Source organism: Sinocyclocheilus rhinocerous, unplaced genomic scaffold (genome assembly GCF_001515625.1).
Source record: "Sinocyclocheilus rhinocerous isolate Xijiao unplaced genomic scaffold, SAMN03320098_v1.1 scaffold3060, whole genome shotgun sequence".
Taxonomy (NCBI): Eukaryota; Metazoa; Chordata; class Actinopteri; order Cypriniformes; family Cyprinidae; genus Sinocyclocheilus; species Sinocyclocheilus rhinocerous.
This window is the reverse complement of record NW_015635031.1, coordinates 229,044-246,557: the sequence shown is the minus strand read 5'-3', so window position 1 is coordinate 246,557 and position 17,514 is coordinate 229,044. Positions and strand designations below refer to the sequence as shown.

The 17,514-nt window shown below is 37.1% G+C and overlaps 1 protein-coding gene across 3 annotated transcripts in view; it reads left to right on the top strand.

Moving 5' to 3' along the window:
* Positions 1–716: 716 nt before the first annotated feature.
* The window catches only part of LOC107746243 (GRB2-associated-binding protein 3-like), a 20,565-nt gene continuing 3,767 nt past the window's right edge, over positions 717–17,514 (top strand). For all 3 annotated transcript variants that reach the window (XM_016560372.1, XM_016560373.1, XM_016560374.1), the window contains exons 1-6: positions 717–1,061; positions 8,376–8,679; positions 12,769–12,973; positions 14,197–14,600; positions 15,684–15,736; positions 15,876–16,107. In XM_016560372.1, coding sequence (XP_016415858.1) covers positions 951–1,061; positions 8,376–8,679; positions 12,769–12,973; positions 14,197–14,600; positions 15,684–15,736; positions 15,876–16,107 — 1,309 coding nt within the window. In that variant the 5' untranslated portion in view covers positions 717–950. The remainder of the gene's footprint in view (positions 1,062–8,375; positions 8,680–12,768; positions 12,974–14,196; positions 14,601–15,683; positions 15,737–15,875; positions 16,108–17,514) is intronic.

Genomic DNA, 17,514 nt, shown 5'->3' with positions numbered 1-17,514 from the left:
ATATCCATATTTTTTCAAGATATTATGAAACCTTTGATGGAAAATGTATTTATTATTTATGTTTGTTTGTATATTGGCTTATTTTTAATGCTTGTTGTCTACCATTTTATGATATTAGAAGTGTACACCTTAGAAGTGTACTGAGACCCCCTAGTGGGCCCTGGCCTTCTGGTTGAGAACCACTGCTGTATATAGCAATTACAATTTTATTAATTTTTCAAATGTTATTTTATGTTTGTGCTTTTGGAAGTTCTGTTGATTGCATATACAGGAGCATAAAATGTGGTAATATTAATAAAATATTTTGTGCCAAAAAAGTATTTTGATATAGATATTGGTCACTAGATGGCAGACAGACACCACAGCATTTCCTCATGCAGCACAACCTGCTTCTTCCCATAATGTGCAGATAGGAAAAAATAATGGGGGTTTACCTGAAAAATATTTGTAGGGCTGATAATGGTGGCATGCATAACAAATCAATGTTAAAAAGTTTGAAATAATTCACAATTTTTAATTTTCCATCTCCCTCCTTCCCTCTTTCTTTCTCTAAGGCTCCAACAACAGATGGCCTAGTAAACCAGTTCAAATTCCCCTCACAGCATTTTCCGAACTGACCTTGGGTTTTCTCACATACACACAAGGTCATGTGCTACTGGAGGGAGGAACATCTTTTTCTTCCTCCCCCCAGAACACACAAACACACACACACACACACACACACACATGCAGACGGTTCGCTTGTACATACATGTCCTCTCAAAGATCACATACAAATACAAAAACACACACGCTCTCTCCTCCCACCCGCTGTTTGTTCCTCCTCTCTCTCTCTCTCTCGCTCTTTCTCTCTCACTCGGTCCTTGGTCGATGCTGTGAGTTCCTCCTCTCTGTGTTTGGGGGGTTAAACATAGGATTCTCTCTGCCTTCCTCTCAGTCTGCAATCAGCAATGCACACACACACACGCACACAGCCAGACGCAGCAGCTATGAGCGCAGGCGATGTGGTGTGCACAGGATGGCTCATAAAATCCCCTCCGGAGAAGAAGCTAAAGAGATTTGTGAGTAAAAGTCCTGTGTGTGTGTGTGTGTGTGTGTGATGTGTTCAGCATTAGAAGCGGGTACTGCAGTATAATGATCCACTGTCAGTTCATGTTCTCTGTGTTTTTAGAACACAGCTGTGTTTCTCTGTGCTGCACGGTTGCATTTTAATACATACTAAGTGCCTTGTAACTATGGCTTACACTTGCGCTTTCTCTGCTGCTTTCTATCACCGTCAGGGTTTTCTACTATTCAACTGTGCCGTGCCGAAGGCTCTGCTTGGCTGCATTTTAATTTCTGTTGCCTGTGGACTTTAGATCGTTGTTATGCGATGCTTTACACATGCTAATTCTCAGCTGTGTTTGTGCAGCATTTGTGTGCCTTCTCACACGTGGCTGTGCTGCTTTGCATTGCCTCTTGCCTGTGTCAAATTCAGTGCTGTGCTTTGTGACAAAGCAGTTTACCTGTGCTGTACTGTATGACTCTGTCATGGAATGCATCTCAAATTCTAGATTTCTTGTACAAAATTGTTTATTCTGACAGAGTGACAGAGCATTGTGCTTTGTCATGTAACTGCAGTCTGTTTGTTATTTGTCTATTGCAGAAATGCAGAGTGCATATTTTGTTGTCCTTTGCCGTTCCTGTGTTTGATGTTCCTTCCTCATTTCTTTTAGCATGCAATCTGTTTATGTTTACTGTGCTTAATTGTGCAAGCGTTTCACTGTGCTCAGCTTTCATCTGTCAGACCAGAAGCTACAGTGCACGTTTTACCTGTGGCCGAGCAAATGCTACTTGTATTGTTGTGATGTTTGCTATACATGTAAACAGGAAACAGTTTAAAACAGGAACTATTCAAGTAAAACTGGGACAGTTTAAAACTGAAACAGCCTAACGGTGTTCTCTTTTTACTGTGTTAAATGGTGTTGTATAATCTGTTGTAAACGGGGATGAGCGGTATGCCATGGTAATCCCTATTAACAGTATACAGTCCTGTTAACAACAAGAATAACTATAACCATATTAGCACCCACACCAACTGTCCAGATTCTGTTTATTATCTGTTTATGTCATCTTTAAATCCTTTAGCTCATTCATGTTGGGTGAATTTAGATTTTTTTTAATCGTTCAGCCAAAAAAAATAAATAAAAATGAAGTCCTCTAGACACACTAAGGATGACAACTATAACCTGGCTATAACTGTAAGGTTTGAATAATCTCTCTAGGTTTGTGAGAATAGGGATGTCCTATCCACAGCTACAACAACAACAACACAAGGGAACAATATCGTTGGAATCTCTTTCTGAGCTTTTTTTTTCACCTGATGAAGGATAAAAACTTTGACAGTCCTGACGTTAAATAGCTTAAGCATGTAAAGCAGGTGATATACAGTAACTGCAGAATGCACTTTCAATAAACCCTATTAATTGTTTGTTGGTGTGGACATTAACATAGTTAGCATTATAGTTATTGTTCTTGGTGTGAACAAGCCTTAACTGTGATGTGGACTCCCCTGTTCTCATAGAATTAGAATGACAACTTTATAGTTATCGTCCTTGGTGTGAATGGAAATTAAATTCTAAAATTAAGATGAAGTATTCAATCATTAGTCGTATCACATCATCATGCAAGTACAGCATTGTTGTTTTAATATCACTAAAATAATATTATAGTTTTTGTTGATTTTTCATTAGTTTTAATTTTAGTTCAAGTTTGTTGTGTTTTATCTTTTTTAATAGTTTTTGTTTTTCTTTATCTCTAAATTATTTGTATAATTTTTTTTATTTTTTGATCATTTCAGTTTGTGTTTATTTTATTTCAAGTAATGAAATGCTTTTTTATTGTTTTAGTTTTAGTTTTTTTTTTTGTTTTAGTTAACTACAATAACACCTTGTTTAGGCTGATATGTAAATGAATTAAGGAGATATATTTTAGGTGCTGGGTTTGGTCACCGTTTCTTTTAGTTGTTCATCCTTTTTAATCACCTTTTTGCTTCTCTTGTAATTTACTTAGTCCTTTGGTTTGACATATGAAGTTTTAACAGCACAACTATTTCATGTAGTCTCTTAATTAATTGCAGGAAATAAGAACTATGTGTATAAGAATCACTCCCAAAACCGAAGTTTTAGGTGAAATATAGCATGTCAAACTTAAGTGCACTGCTGATATGTCATGTCAGCTACCCATTTACTAATCTTTTCATGTCAAGTCACCTTTATTTATATAGCGCTTTTAACAATACAGATTGTGTCAAAGCAGCTTTACAGTATCAAAATAGGAAAATAGTGTGTCAATGCAAAAGGACAATAGTAAACACTACATTTTTCAGTTAAAGGCAGTTCATCATTGAATTCAGTGATGTCATTGTCCAACGCAGTTCAGTTTAAATAGTATCTGTGCAATCAAGTCGACGATATCGCTGGAAATTTAAGCTTCCTTTGTCACTAGTTTGGCTAAATGCATTACTGAGTTCATATTTTGCTTGTTAATACACGTAATTCGCAATCGTAAAACAGCCTTTCCAAAAGCAGGTGCGCAATATTATTCAAAAGACGATTTATATACAAAAGAATACTGTGCTACCCTAATTAAAACCTTATTAGACATTCAGAGACGCTGTTGATTTAGTCCTCCACTGTAGAAGTGGAGGTCTCAGTTATTTGGTAGAGAAGAGGAAGGGAGGACCACCAGTCATAAGATGTGTGTTCAAAGTGTCAGTCTGACACTACAAACATGCTCGCTCTCTCTCACTCACCCCTCTCTCTCTTTTGCTCTGTTTTTGTGAAATTTGGGTGTGTTGCAAAACATGGGAAGTGTAGGGTGCCAGGCAGTTGAGAGTGACCCTGCATTCAGAAATGAGCTGTGCTATCAGAGACCACACAGGCAAAAGTGGCTTGACTGCTATTTTTTTTAGGAGGTGTAACCCGGTGACTGACAAATAGTGAGTGTAAACAAGTGTGCCTGTAGTCTGTGTTTGTGCTCATGTGTGTGTCATAGTAAATAGTTTAAGGCACTGCATGCAGAGCAAGCAAATGCTTTCTCTTGCTCGCTCGTTCGCCCTTTCTCTCTAACTCTCTCTCTTTCTCTGGTTTTGTGGCTTCATCTGATAGCAAAATGGGAAGGAGTGTAGTATGTGTTGTGTGCTACCAGTGTGATCTTTTTCTTTCTTTCTTTCTTTGAATGTTTTTTAACATTTTAGGTTAAAAATGATTATTTAAGGAGCTGTGACAGGTCACTATTTCCTTGAAGTGTTTCTCTATTTTTAATCCTCCTTAAATCTAACATTATTTTAACATTATTTTTATTTTTATAATATTGCATGTAGTCTTTCAGTTAATATGATGTCATAAAACTGCATGCACGTTAATTATATAATTATATCATTGTTTTAGCTTAAGTATATTAAGTCACACTGCAGGATACTGCTACCACCTCATACACTTTGAGAAAAAAAATAATCTTAAAAACCTTTCTATAATTAAGAAATAACATTTTAGCCTTAAAATGTTCTACTGTATAATACTACATAATTTTGAGGTACACAGTAAGAAAAAGATCTGTATAAAAACACAAAGCATTTTCTTTAACCCTAAAATAAAATATGTATATGTAAAACAGAAATAACAAGTAATTTGAAATTCAGGTGAAACACCTGTGAAAAATCATTAAGGAAAATCTCTCTATATTAACATAGTACATATCATATTTTGTTTTATTATAAATATATATATGCACAGCATGAATGCGAGTGTATACTTTTCCAGTTGTTTTTGCTCCGTCAAACATAAATAGTTCCAAACATGCAGCAGAACTGCTGTGTGTTTCATAGCAACACAGAGCAGAGGTGATGTTTCCTTCCTGAATGAATCAACGTTTTTGAACTAATCATTTGAGTAAATGATTCAGTGGCTCGCTCACAAAGGCAGTCACTTGTTTCGTTTCTAAATGAATTTGCGTTTTTGACCAAATTGGTTGAATGAATGATACAATGATTCACTAAAACAATCACTTGTCGATACCTACTGCAGAATGAAGTAATATGCAGAAAGAGTTACTGATGAATTTACTTTTGTTTCCACCTTACTTTTAACGTAAGAGCAGGTGCGGCCATTTGTAACTTGAATGTGTGAGGCTGTAGAAAACAGTCTGTTATACTACATACTAGTTTTTGTTATAATATTTTTTTAATGTATTATAATCATAAACACAATGGTTTGTAAACAGTTTACTGCACTGTTATTCTTATAGTTATTTACTTAAAGCCCAAGAATTCGAAAGTCTCGAACATTCAAAGAAAATAGCGTAAACTTACATTTTGCAAATAAGATGGATAGGCCTATAAGTACAAAAACGTCATCAAGACTATCGTTACTTGTTTGCGCAAAACATTAAGGGAAAACATTTACTCTTTACTCTTTGCTGTTTACATTAGGAAGAAAACAAAACACATTGTTAAATGTTAGTTTGGATTCACATTTACTTATCTTGATCCAAAACGAACTATACAGACCAAACCACAGATATATGCTGCAAACACATGTAGACAAACTCTTAAAAACACGCACATCTAAACATGAAAGTGTTGCGGTTTGTTTAACGCAGACAAACGTTTAGGCCATTTTCAGACTTCCCTTCTGTGAGGGGTTCTGGGAAAACGTAGCTCTAGTTCCTCTCTTTGACTAAACCATGCACGCATAAGGGGAAGAAAATATAACCATTCCAAAAAGAAAGAATAGAGAGAAGGTCTTTGTTTGCGAGAGAGGTAAACCAAGGCCATGGCCTGACCCTGCTGTTCTGAGCATGCCCAGAACAACATGTGGTCTCTGACGAATTCTGACACGGGAAGAGTAACGTATGTGTTTCAGTGAAATCCACACACACACACACACAACTCACATTAGTGACTCAAGATGGAAAAATTGTTAAAGATAACTGTGTTTTAATCAGTGGCCTGGTGGTTTGTGCCTTGTAACTTTCCTTATACAGTCAAGCCTGTTTCAAATGGAGTTTTTGACAGTACAGCAGTGCTAGTTTTTTTAAAATAACTTATTTTTTCTTTAAAAAAATAAATAACTGAGAAATTGCTTAGGTTTCAGGGTAAAATATACCCACTTTAGCCTTTGTCAGCTTTCTTGCATGTCTTATCATTAAGACCAAGAAGATGGAGACTTTCGCCTTGTAAGCAGCATTTAAGCAAAAACAGTTCTACATTTCCTTTATATATTCTGTGTAAGCGTTAATGAGGTGTGATTACTTTTAAGGAAGTATTTGTGGTCATTTCTCCCCCTTTACTGTAAAGTCTATTTTTATAAGTGATCTGTAATGTCAATTTTTTTCAGTGTGACAACAGGTTCAGAATTGATTGAAATGTGGTAAAATGGACATACTCAGCTGAAAGCATGAGCGTAATATCCTAAATACCTTATTATTATTATCATTATCATTTTTCAGCCAGTGATCACTGTATCTTTTTGTTGTTTTATTTCATGGAAAAGAACAGCTTTAAAAAAAATCCCTTTAGTGTTTGACAGGAAAAAGTTATATGTTTGGAGCAACTTGATTTTCAGATTAAAGCAAATGATCTATTGAAGGTGTGACTCCCATCAGACCAACCAAATGATTTCCAAATGATTTCTCGCGCTGTGGATCGCCGGATCGGCTTTCACCGTGGACGAAGCGGAGTCCAGCCCAGGGTCGTCACATGTGGTTGCCGCAAGCCCTCCGGCCGCTCCTTCGTCGAAGCCGCCGGCCGCGCCATTCTCAGGCCTGCCGGCCTCCGCTCACTCTAGAGCAACAAATGCCTCGTTTATAATGGGTTTTATTGGTTTTGTCTCATCGCGCCGGGACACGGCATCACAGTAGGGTAAGGGACGTAACATTTCCGTCACACGCTTGACGTTTCAGCCAATCACAACGCACTGGATAGCTGGCCAATCAGAGCACACCTCGTTTTTCAGACCGATGAGCTTTGTAAATATCGACGCGTTTCACAAAGGCAGGGCATAGAGGAGAAACAATAATGTACAGTATGTGGAAAATAATGTGTTTTTTGAACCTTAAACCGCATAAGCACATTGCATTACACCAAATACACAACATAATGTTCTTTTTAGCAACGTCATATGACCCATAATAACACATAATACACTGTATAATAATTAGACATAATGACCTAATAACCTAAAGTATATGCATTTACCTCATAAGGTAATATTAACCTAATTACCTCATGACGTCATAATAACCTAATATCTTTTTAATGGAATAACAACTTAATACATCTAATCATATTTTTGGAACTGATTACAGTGCAGAAACTGGATTTCTAGTTACTGCTAAAGCCAGGAGATTTATACTGATTGACTTGGTGTGTAAGTGTTGATTATTTACTTCTTAACCGAATGAGCACCCTGTTTCTGCTCTGAGAGATTAAACTGTGTGTGTTTCTTGGGAAGTAAGTTTGTAAGTCATTTCTGACTGCAGACCACACCCTCCCCAGTTTAGACAGAAGTTTATCTGTAAGTTTGTTCTTGCATGTACACACTCGGTAAGGGAGGACACCGGTGTGAAATTTTATATTGGGTAAATAAGGGAAATCATATAAATGAAACTTACTTATACAAATGACACAAATGTATCAGTCTAGACCCATTCTAAGACCATTTCTGCAATGACTTAACTCTTGTAATGATCACCATTTACTTTTATTGCAATTTCATCTAATGCTCTTTGAGTTTCATTTTCACATTTAGTCAAAATAAATCAAGCTGTTTTCATTATTGCGCAATGAAATTGGCTCCTAAGTTGGTTTGAACACGGACACGGCATGCTGTGAAAAATATGACACTGGGGCGAGACTGATTTGTAATTATATATTCTTTTGTAATCATATATAATTTGTAATAATTATCTGTTTACCTATTTATTAACATTATCCAATAGCCAGCCTTAGTGGCATCAGTGGAAAAGTACATTTGTTTCAGAGGAAGTTAGTATATTTTGATCAGTGTTATTTTAGTATTATTTATATACTATTATAGTATTTATTAAAATGATGAATTATCTTTTATTTTTATATTTTCAGTTTTCTTTTTCACTTTTACAATATTTTTTAAGCTTTAATTTATCTTTACCAAAATGTGTCAAGGTCTAAATGGGGGCAAATGTTTCATGTGAAGAGTGAATGCTTGCAGTCTGAAAACAAGACCTAAAGATCTAAAGCTCAAAGGAGACTTTTTGACTTGATTGCTAACCTGTGTGAGTCCATCCAGCAGAACAATGTTAATCTAATTCTGTTCCTCTCTCTGTCTCTCGCTCTCTGTCCCTTTCTCTCTCAGTCATGGCGAAAGCGATGGTTTGTTTTGCGGAGGGGTCGGATGAGCGGGAATCCTGATGTTTTGGAATATTACCGTAGCAAGAGTTCCCGAAAACCAATCAGAACCATCGACCTGCAGGAGTGCGAGGTCACCATCGAGGCAGAGGTGCGGCCCACCAAACGCCAGTATGAGAATCAGCACCTGTTTGTGGTCAAGACCGCTACGCGCATCTTTTACCTGCTGGCCAAAACGGCAGAAGAGATGAACATCTGGGTACAGAACATTGGACAGATTTGCACGTTTGGAGGACTGAACAGACATGCAGGTGAGGAGGTTTATTATAGAAGTTTTATTTAGTTTTTTAAGTCTTGGACCACTTAGTATGACATGCTCAGCAGCTGATAAATTTTAGCCTCTGATAAAGTTCTAATAGTGTCGGAAATGTTGGGTTGCAGTCCTGCAGTCATTTTGCTTTCCCTTTACATTATCATCATACTACTGAACACTACCTTATGATTTCTCTGAAGAATGAGCAGTCCATGACTTCAATCTTCAGTTCACACCTGACTCCAGACACTTTGACCTAATTTTTCCCCTTTTCAATGCAAATCACTACACATTAACACAAGGGCTTGGTTTGGAATTATTTCAATTTTACATGTGAGAATGAGAATGTGAGAATGAATGCAGTCAATTATGAAAAAAAATAAAAATACAAATTTTCTTATTAAATTAAATAAATAAATAACTTCTGCTCACCAAGGCAGCATTTATTTGATCAAAAATACAGCAAAACAGTAATATTGTAAAATGTTATTACAATTTAAAATAACTGTTTATTTTATTTTAAAATATAGTGTAGTCTAGGCCTGGGCGATAAAACGGTATCGATATTTATTGAGGGTACACCTTCTTCGAGTGTAGTCTTTAATGTCACATGATCCTTTAGAAATTATTCTGACATGCCGATTTGGTGCTGCAAAAACATTTCTTATTACTATCAGTGTCTAATATACTATATATTGCTTAATATTTTTGTAGAAACCATGATTCACTTTTAGGATCCTTTGATTTACATAAAGTTCAAAAATAGAAATAAAAAAATTGTAAAATAAAATTAATAAACTTTACTGTCACTTTTGATTAATTGAATGCATTCGTGCTGGATAAAAGTATTAATTTCTTTAAGAAAAAAAATATTTCTGATCATAAACATTTTTATATGTGCATTTTAGAAATAAATAACAGAAAAAAGTACGAATTTTTGTACCTCAGCAAGTGGCAGGTGATAGGACAAACTGGAATAGCAACTACAAGTCTAACTAAAAACAAAAGCACCTCAAAATAAAATTCTTAGAGCTAAAATTATTTAACCTTTCTTTGCAGTATCGTTAATAAATACAAACCGTATATGCATGTGGGTTTATGAGAAAGGAAAGTGCTACAGATGAGCTAAAACAGGAAAAACCCTTGTACATAAAATACTCCAAAAAAACAGCCTACGATCAGCCCTTTCACCACATCAGATCCCTGCATTAACCTAAAGATTCAGTTTTAAAATGAATAAACCTAGCCTGGGAAATAATTAACCACAGGACGTTTCTCCAGAGAGAGATGCATAGACAGAGATGCAGACAGAATCCATGACGTTGTAATCTAGGCGAGGTCTTATTTTAATATTCTGTTCCATTCCTCCATCTCTCTTCCTCTCTTTTGAATAGTCTGCAGAGCAACAGCTGCGTCACAGAGGAGCGTTCAGACACACACACACGTCTGTCATAACAGACGCTCTTAAGTCATGTATTTAACTAACAGCAAACAGCCAGTGTCACGATCTGTGTCCACAGCAATATCATAGCAAGAAAACGTGTTTTTGTTAAAGCTGGAACAGTAATTAGTGTAAGACACATGGGAAAGTGTTAGCAGTTGTGGCTAATGTGATATACCAAACACGGAGAGTGAGAGAAACCACAAGTTACACATTACTTGGAAAGATAACAGAAAGATGAGTGATAGAGCAGGGAGGGTTTCAGACACACATGTGCATGGTTACTGTTTAATACACAACACGCTGGAGGGTCGCACACGCCTCTAAATGACTGTGAAAGATAAAACTAGTATATACAGAACAACAGGCACATCTATGCCCTTTTCCCCACACACATGGACATTTTTCTTCATGTTGTTTAAAGGGGTGGTTGATTGCGATTTCACTTTTTTAACGTTAGTTAGTGTGTAATGTTGCTGTTTGAGCATAAACAATATCTGCAAAGTTACGAAGCTGAAAGTTCAATGCAAACGGAGATATCGTCTTTTAAAATTCTGGCAGTTTAATGCCTACAAAAATGGCTGGTAGGGACTACAACGAGTTACTTCCCGGGTTCGTGACATCAAGAACCCAGAATTTTACATAAACCCCCCCTCCGGGAACACGCAGCAAAGGGGGCGAGGCCATGCTGCGCTGCTTTAGAGAAGAGGAAGAGAACTAGAGGTGCACGTAAAAATCTGTTCATATATGAATCGCGATTCTGTCACGCACTAGAGGCGGTTTAGCCAATCACAACACACTGGGCTAGCTAACCAATCAGAGCCCATCGCCTATTTCTGAGGGCGGGGCTTCATAAAAACAGGAAATGATCAGCGCGTTTCTCAGAGAAGAAACAGAGTGGTGTCGAATAAAGGTAAATTATGTGAAAAATAATGCGTTTTTTTTTAAACGAAGCATTAACACATGTTAGACTGCACCCCATAAACACAATCAAGCCTAGAAAAAAAACAGTGAACCATCCCTTAAAGTCTTAGATGGAGGCCAGAGGTGACGATCAGACGTAATGTTGAAATAGCGAGTGTAGCTTTAGAAGAGACGCAAAGTCTCGGTCGCTGCTTAGCAGCTAACCTCATTACAGACCCCAGCAGGACTGGATCTCAGCTCTTATTTACAGAAAGACTCTTCTGTAGTGAGGCAGACGGACAGCAGGGTGAGAGAAGAACACAGCAGAGATTGTAGTCACACCTGGAGAGCCGCAGTTTCAGATCCTGCTTTAAGCCATGTGTCGAGACGCTCAGAACACACGCTGGATAAAAACAGTGTGGGGTCCGGTTGCACCGAGGCTTCTGTGAACTTTTGTGAACTTAAATGTTGATTTCTGCCAGGGCCACAGGTTATGTCTCTTCTGTCACTCTGATCTGTCATCATGACAACCACTTACTGTATATGTATTCTCCCTCTTACCATAACAACGTCTCAATTAGGGCAGCACGATGAATCGCATGCGATTTGTCATGCGCATCTCGTCAGTAAAGGCGTCAGATGAATCTCCTTTGATTATGAACGCAATATTGCATAGCTTGTCAGCGAACTACCGCTCTGTGTATTAAATGCTGCTCCATTTGAAAGCACGTGATGGAGATTTACTACTAATCACAGAACTGGCTTTACTGGCAAGATGCGCATGACAATCGCATGCGATTTATCGTGCAGCCCTAGTCTCGCAAAATCGTTATCATATAGATGTTTACAGTAAATATAGGATCACAGAAATTAATACAACCACACGCCTGGTGCCTCTCAGAATTCTCTCTTGCCAGAAAGGTTGTGAGTCATTGTCAGTTATTCAAGTGTTGGATACCCAATAGTAGGCTCTGCCAAAGAAGCAATGTTTACGTGAGCCCACACAACCCCCCTCAGATTAGCATGCTAGCTGCAACGTGATCAAAAGCCGGTTATCTACGACTGTTTTCCCACAACATTACCTCAGCATTACTCACAATGCCTTTCAAGCACCAGCAGGTTGAGTGTGATATCAGACGTCCAAACACTGAATCACCACTGGACACCGCTGTTTATGCACAATAAAAACTACTTGGATTATTTAAAATTGCCTATTTAATTAACCTGCTCAACAATTACTCCCAAAATGAGAGATGTGTCACTCAAATTTCTTTCTCACAAGCAAACATAGATTTGACCATGGAAACTCAAATTTCAACTCAGTTCCACCTTCCAAAAATATTTTTGCTTACTATTAAAAAGTGAAATGATTACACCCCAAAAATCAACCGTGAACGCATCATGTGCTTCCAGCGAGTGTAGCAGGCATGAGCCTCACGTGTTCATCTGTGGGACTGAGTGGTTTAGAAATGTCTGCCCACTACTAACGCACTGTTGAGTCTAAACAGGAAGAGAAAGAGATGTGTGTGTGTATGTGTGTGTGTGTGTGTGTGTGTGTGTGTGGGTTGTGGTGTGTGGGGGGCTGGAAGGGGGTGATTTGGTCTGCCACCTTCTGGAATAGAAGCAAAGGTACTTCAGAAATGGAATTTGTGAAGTATGGTTATTGCACTTATTTTATTGACATGTAAGATGAAACGTATTGATAATGTATAAACCAAATCTCTCTCTTTTTCTTTTTGACAGAATCAATGGACAGTCTTAATCGCACTCCCTCTTCCCAGCAGCCCTCTCCAGCACTCTCTCCTCATGTTTCTCTCGTGGCCAATCAGGACACAGTTACCGTCGAAAACCACGATGTCCTAGACAGGCCCAGCGAATCAGAGATCAGTCCTCCACTTGACTACCTCTTTCTCTCTCAGTGTGAAACCGGCACGAAGAGCATCGTCAGGCAAGGCCCACCCCGCTTCTTATGATCACACGTTGCAAAAATAATAATTATATGTTAATCTCAATACAGAAATGAGATTCATTCCATGTAGCGCCAGACTATCGGCTTTTCCTTTAATCTGATTTAATAAAGGTGACTGAGAGAATAAATGAGAATAGAAAATCTCTCACACTTTTCGCCTCGGTGAAATCTTTTGATCTTGGTCACTGCAGCATAACACACTGTGATTAGATTCAAATAAAATCTTCAGATACCTGCATGCAAAGTAGGGACTTAATGGTTTTATACAAATGCACAATGATTTTTGTAATGCAGTTTTGTGTTGAATACTGAGGCATCATTATGGAGGGGTTATAGCTGATGAATGAAACTACTTTGCAGGTATATTACAGTTCACAAAGATTGGGGTAGGTATGATTTTTCAGTGTTTTTGAAAGCTCTAATTCTCACCAGGGTTGCATTCATTTTTTCTAATACAGTAAAAACAGTAATATTGTGAAATATTATTACAGGTTTTTAATGTTTTATATTTTAATATATTTTAAAATGTGACAATGTCATTCATTCTTGTGTTGGCGAAGTTGAATTTTCAGCAGCCGTTACTCCAGTCTTCAATGTCACATGATCCTTCAGAAATCATTCTAATATGCTGATGATTTGGTGCTAAAGAATCATTTCTTATTATTATCACAGTTGGAAGCGGTTGTGCTACTTTTTACGATTCTTTGATGAATAGAAAGAACAGCTTGTATTTGAAATAGAAATATTTAGTAAGATTATAAATATCTTTACTCTCACTTCTGATCAATTCATCCTTTCTGAATAGAAGTATTATTTCATTTCATGTTGACTTGTGTCTCAGAGACTTAAGCAAATGTTTAATTTTTAACATACTTAATGTGGCATTATACTTGTTTATTTAGATTTTGTCTTTCTAAGGCAGTTCATATGAAAGCAAATTTAAAATTTGTTATGCAAATTTGTGATTTCTAAATCATTCAGCACTCATTCGGCAGAGGAAGCCTGTGTAAAAAAAATTGTTTCATTATGACAACACACCAAACGTTTTCCATATGCTTTCTCTGAACAAAAAATATTTTCCATATTAGTTTTGTATAACATTATTATATAACAGTATTTTATATACCAGTACATTTAATAACATTATTTGGTTATTGATTTTGTGCATATATGCTTATCTCTGTGTGTTTGTCCTTCCCTAGGTGTGACAGCATCTCTAACTCTGAACGCTCCTTTGAGCAGAGCTCGTCTGAGTACACAGAGGATGTGTTTAGCCCCACCCCACGCACTGACTCCTCCCCCTCCCCTTTCCTTTTGGGTGGAGTGTCCGAGCCCCCATTCAGTGCCCCCTGTGGCCCGCTCTCTCTCTCCTCCTCCCTTTCGTCCTGCCTCTCGTCTCCCATCTCTCTACGCCGGCCATCGGACATTTTCAGATTCGACCGGCCCTTCTACGGTACATCAGACCCACAGACGCCTCCTCCCCTCCCACCCAAACCTACACACCTGTCCGATCATCATGGTAATGAGGATACCGGCCGTAATCAGCCGCAACCTGCTCTCCTGCCTCGCAGGACGTCACTTTCAGGAATAGACCACTTTAAGAGAGGTGAGAATGCACAAAAAAATCTAAAAAAAAAATTCTGCCGATTTGCAAGACCTATTATTTAATGTGATGATGCGGATTGCAAAAATATACATAAAAATGTTCCATCACATCAGTTTTTTTTTCTTACAAATGCACATATCAAAATAACAAAAGAAACCAAATGTCAAAAGTGTCAGGGTTTTTTTTTTTTTGGTTTCTGTCTTTACAAAAAGTAGTAAATTTTCAAATGCACCATTTAATGTCAAAGAAATATGTGACCCTGGACCACAAAACCAGTCTTAAGTGTCAATTTTTCGAAATTGAGATTAAATAAGCTTTCCATTGATGTATGGTTTGTTAGGATAGGACAATATTTGGCTGAGATACAACTATTTGAAAATCTGGAATCTGAGGGTGCAAAAAAATCTAAATATTGAGAAAATCACCTTTAAAGTTGTCCAAATGAAGTTCTTAGCAATGCATATTACTAATAAAAAAATGAAGTTTTGATATTTACGGTTGGAAATTTACAAAATATCTTCATGGAACATGATCTTTACTTAATATCCTAATGATTTTTGGCATAAAAGAAAAATCTATAATTTTGACCCATACAGTGTATTTTTGGCTATTGCTACAAATATACCCCAGCGACTTAAGACTGGTTTTGTGCTCCAGGTTCACATATACAGTACATAAAGACAAATTCACAAAATCTGTAATTTTTTTGCCGTTTGTTGCAGTAGAAGTCCCACAGATATAACAGAAAATATGTTTGCATTTTCTTCTGTCATTGGCCATAATTCTTACCTTCAGATCAGTACGAGGCATTAAATAATGTCATACATTTAACAAATAGCTGTAACCTGGTTCAGAGGAAGATATGAATAATGCCTTTGTGGCGGTTTTGCTGGTGATTTGGGGATAATACAAGACTTCTTCAACTTATAAAATGGTTGTCATAAGCAAAAAAGCAACGAAATGCACATATTTTGAGAGAAAGTGTGCCGTGTGCCGTGTGCCATGTGTGCCCCCCCCTTTTTTCATTATAACATTTCAACAATATTTGTTATATATTTTGATATTGTACTTTCATGTTTTCAGGAGAGTTTGACAATGCTGGAAGAAACTGGAACAAACGTCTAAGCCTCAACCTGGTAAAGAAATATTCAAATATGAAATAGTCAAATGAGCCTGGAGAAAGTTAAACAGGCACTGTAAATACGCATCAATTTGAATATTCACTGCCAGAAAGTAGATGTGTCAGTGTGTTTCTCTCTGTATCTCTATTTCTAGCCAATATTTCTGAATACCACAGTTACTGAAAACCACTCTGAGGATTCATATGTGCCCATGGCCTCCCCACCGATCAGCTGCTCTGATGTGACTTCAGACGGATACATACCCATGAGCCCTTCCACCCTGTCCGTCTCCCTACTCACCAATGGCAAAACAGAGCTGCCTTCGCCTTCGAATCCTGACCTTGAGCCTCCTCCAGTCGACCGCAACCTTAAACCAAGAATACGGGGTAAATGTTTCTGGGTTAAAATGCAAGGTTTACCAGTATCATTTACAATCAAAGCATGTGGTACTACAAAACGTTACAACCAGAGTTTTGTGATTGTAGCATTAGCATTTATTTATTGAGACTGACCTGCTGCTTTTAAATATAAATGTTTAAATAAGAAATAAGATTTACATTTATTTTATGTCCCAAAACAGCATTTGGACAATGTAATTCACATTTAGCCATTAAGATGCATCTATTCCAAACACTTTACAGATCTTCTTTATGCACCAAGAGCTTGTAACACTCCAAAGAGAAAGGAAAAATTGAAATCGCATCTTATGACCCCTTTAAATAAATTGTACCAATGACTAATGTCTAGCTCAAAGACAGGATGTGATGCCATAGTTTTAGGAGCCTTGCTATTTCAGAATTCTTTGTTTTGTTACATTTTTTAAAGGTATTTGCACAACAGAGCTATGTGATATATTGATGTCCTGTGTTAGCTATAACTGCTGTCATGAAGCAATTTCAATAACTAGAACATCACTGGAGATATTAGCTACGTCAGAAAACGAAAATAGAGAAATGGAAAAGATGATCTCATGTGAGGAGAGGTACAGAAGAGTACGTGACGCATGTTGAAAATGAATATGAGGAAGATGAGATGCAGCAGAGCTCATGATCATGATCTGTGTGTCACACAGAAACCACATTTCGTAGTTGTTTTACCATTGCAGTCTTACCTCGAGATTGTAGAAAATATTTAATGTCGAATTCTACACAGCGACTGTGTATTTTAAAAAGAAAATCAAATCATTTAATTTTATTTTTAATACTGGTGCAGACTCTCGCGCGAAAATACCCGTCCTTTGGAAAAGTGATTTGCCTTGGAAAAAAATCGCCGAACAACTGAAAATGTGACCTTACCTTTAATCGCTGAGCTTGTCCAAGTAAACACAGCAGTGTGGTTCTTGAATTAATCACTGTTTTTGAACGATTAGCTTCTTAAGGGAACAATTAAATAACTCACTCATTGATTCTTTGCTGGATGAATCAGCATGTTTGAACGAATTAGTTGATTCTAATTCGTTGAATGACTCAATAAAATGACTCGCTCCTAAAATTAATTTGTCGCGAACTGGCGGCAGTTTGGGCTGCGAAATTTGAAGAATTAATAGACATTACAAAAAGTAGCCTTAGAAAGAAATATTTTGTTTCAAAATATAATTTAGTACTCATACACCTTTAAGGCTACAATGTGGCCATAATGTTGTTTTTAAGCTGCATCTGGACATTTAGGTATATTTACAAAGACTGCCATGAATTAGAATTGCATAAATAATGCAATTTTTAAATGGACATTAATGTGCTTTAAAAAATAAATAAATAAATCGAAATAGGAAATTATATATATATATATATATA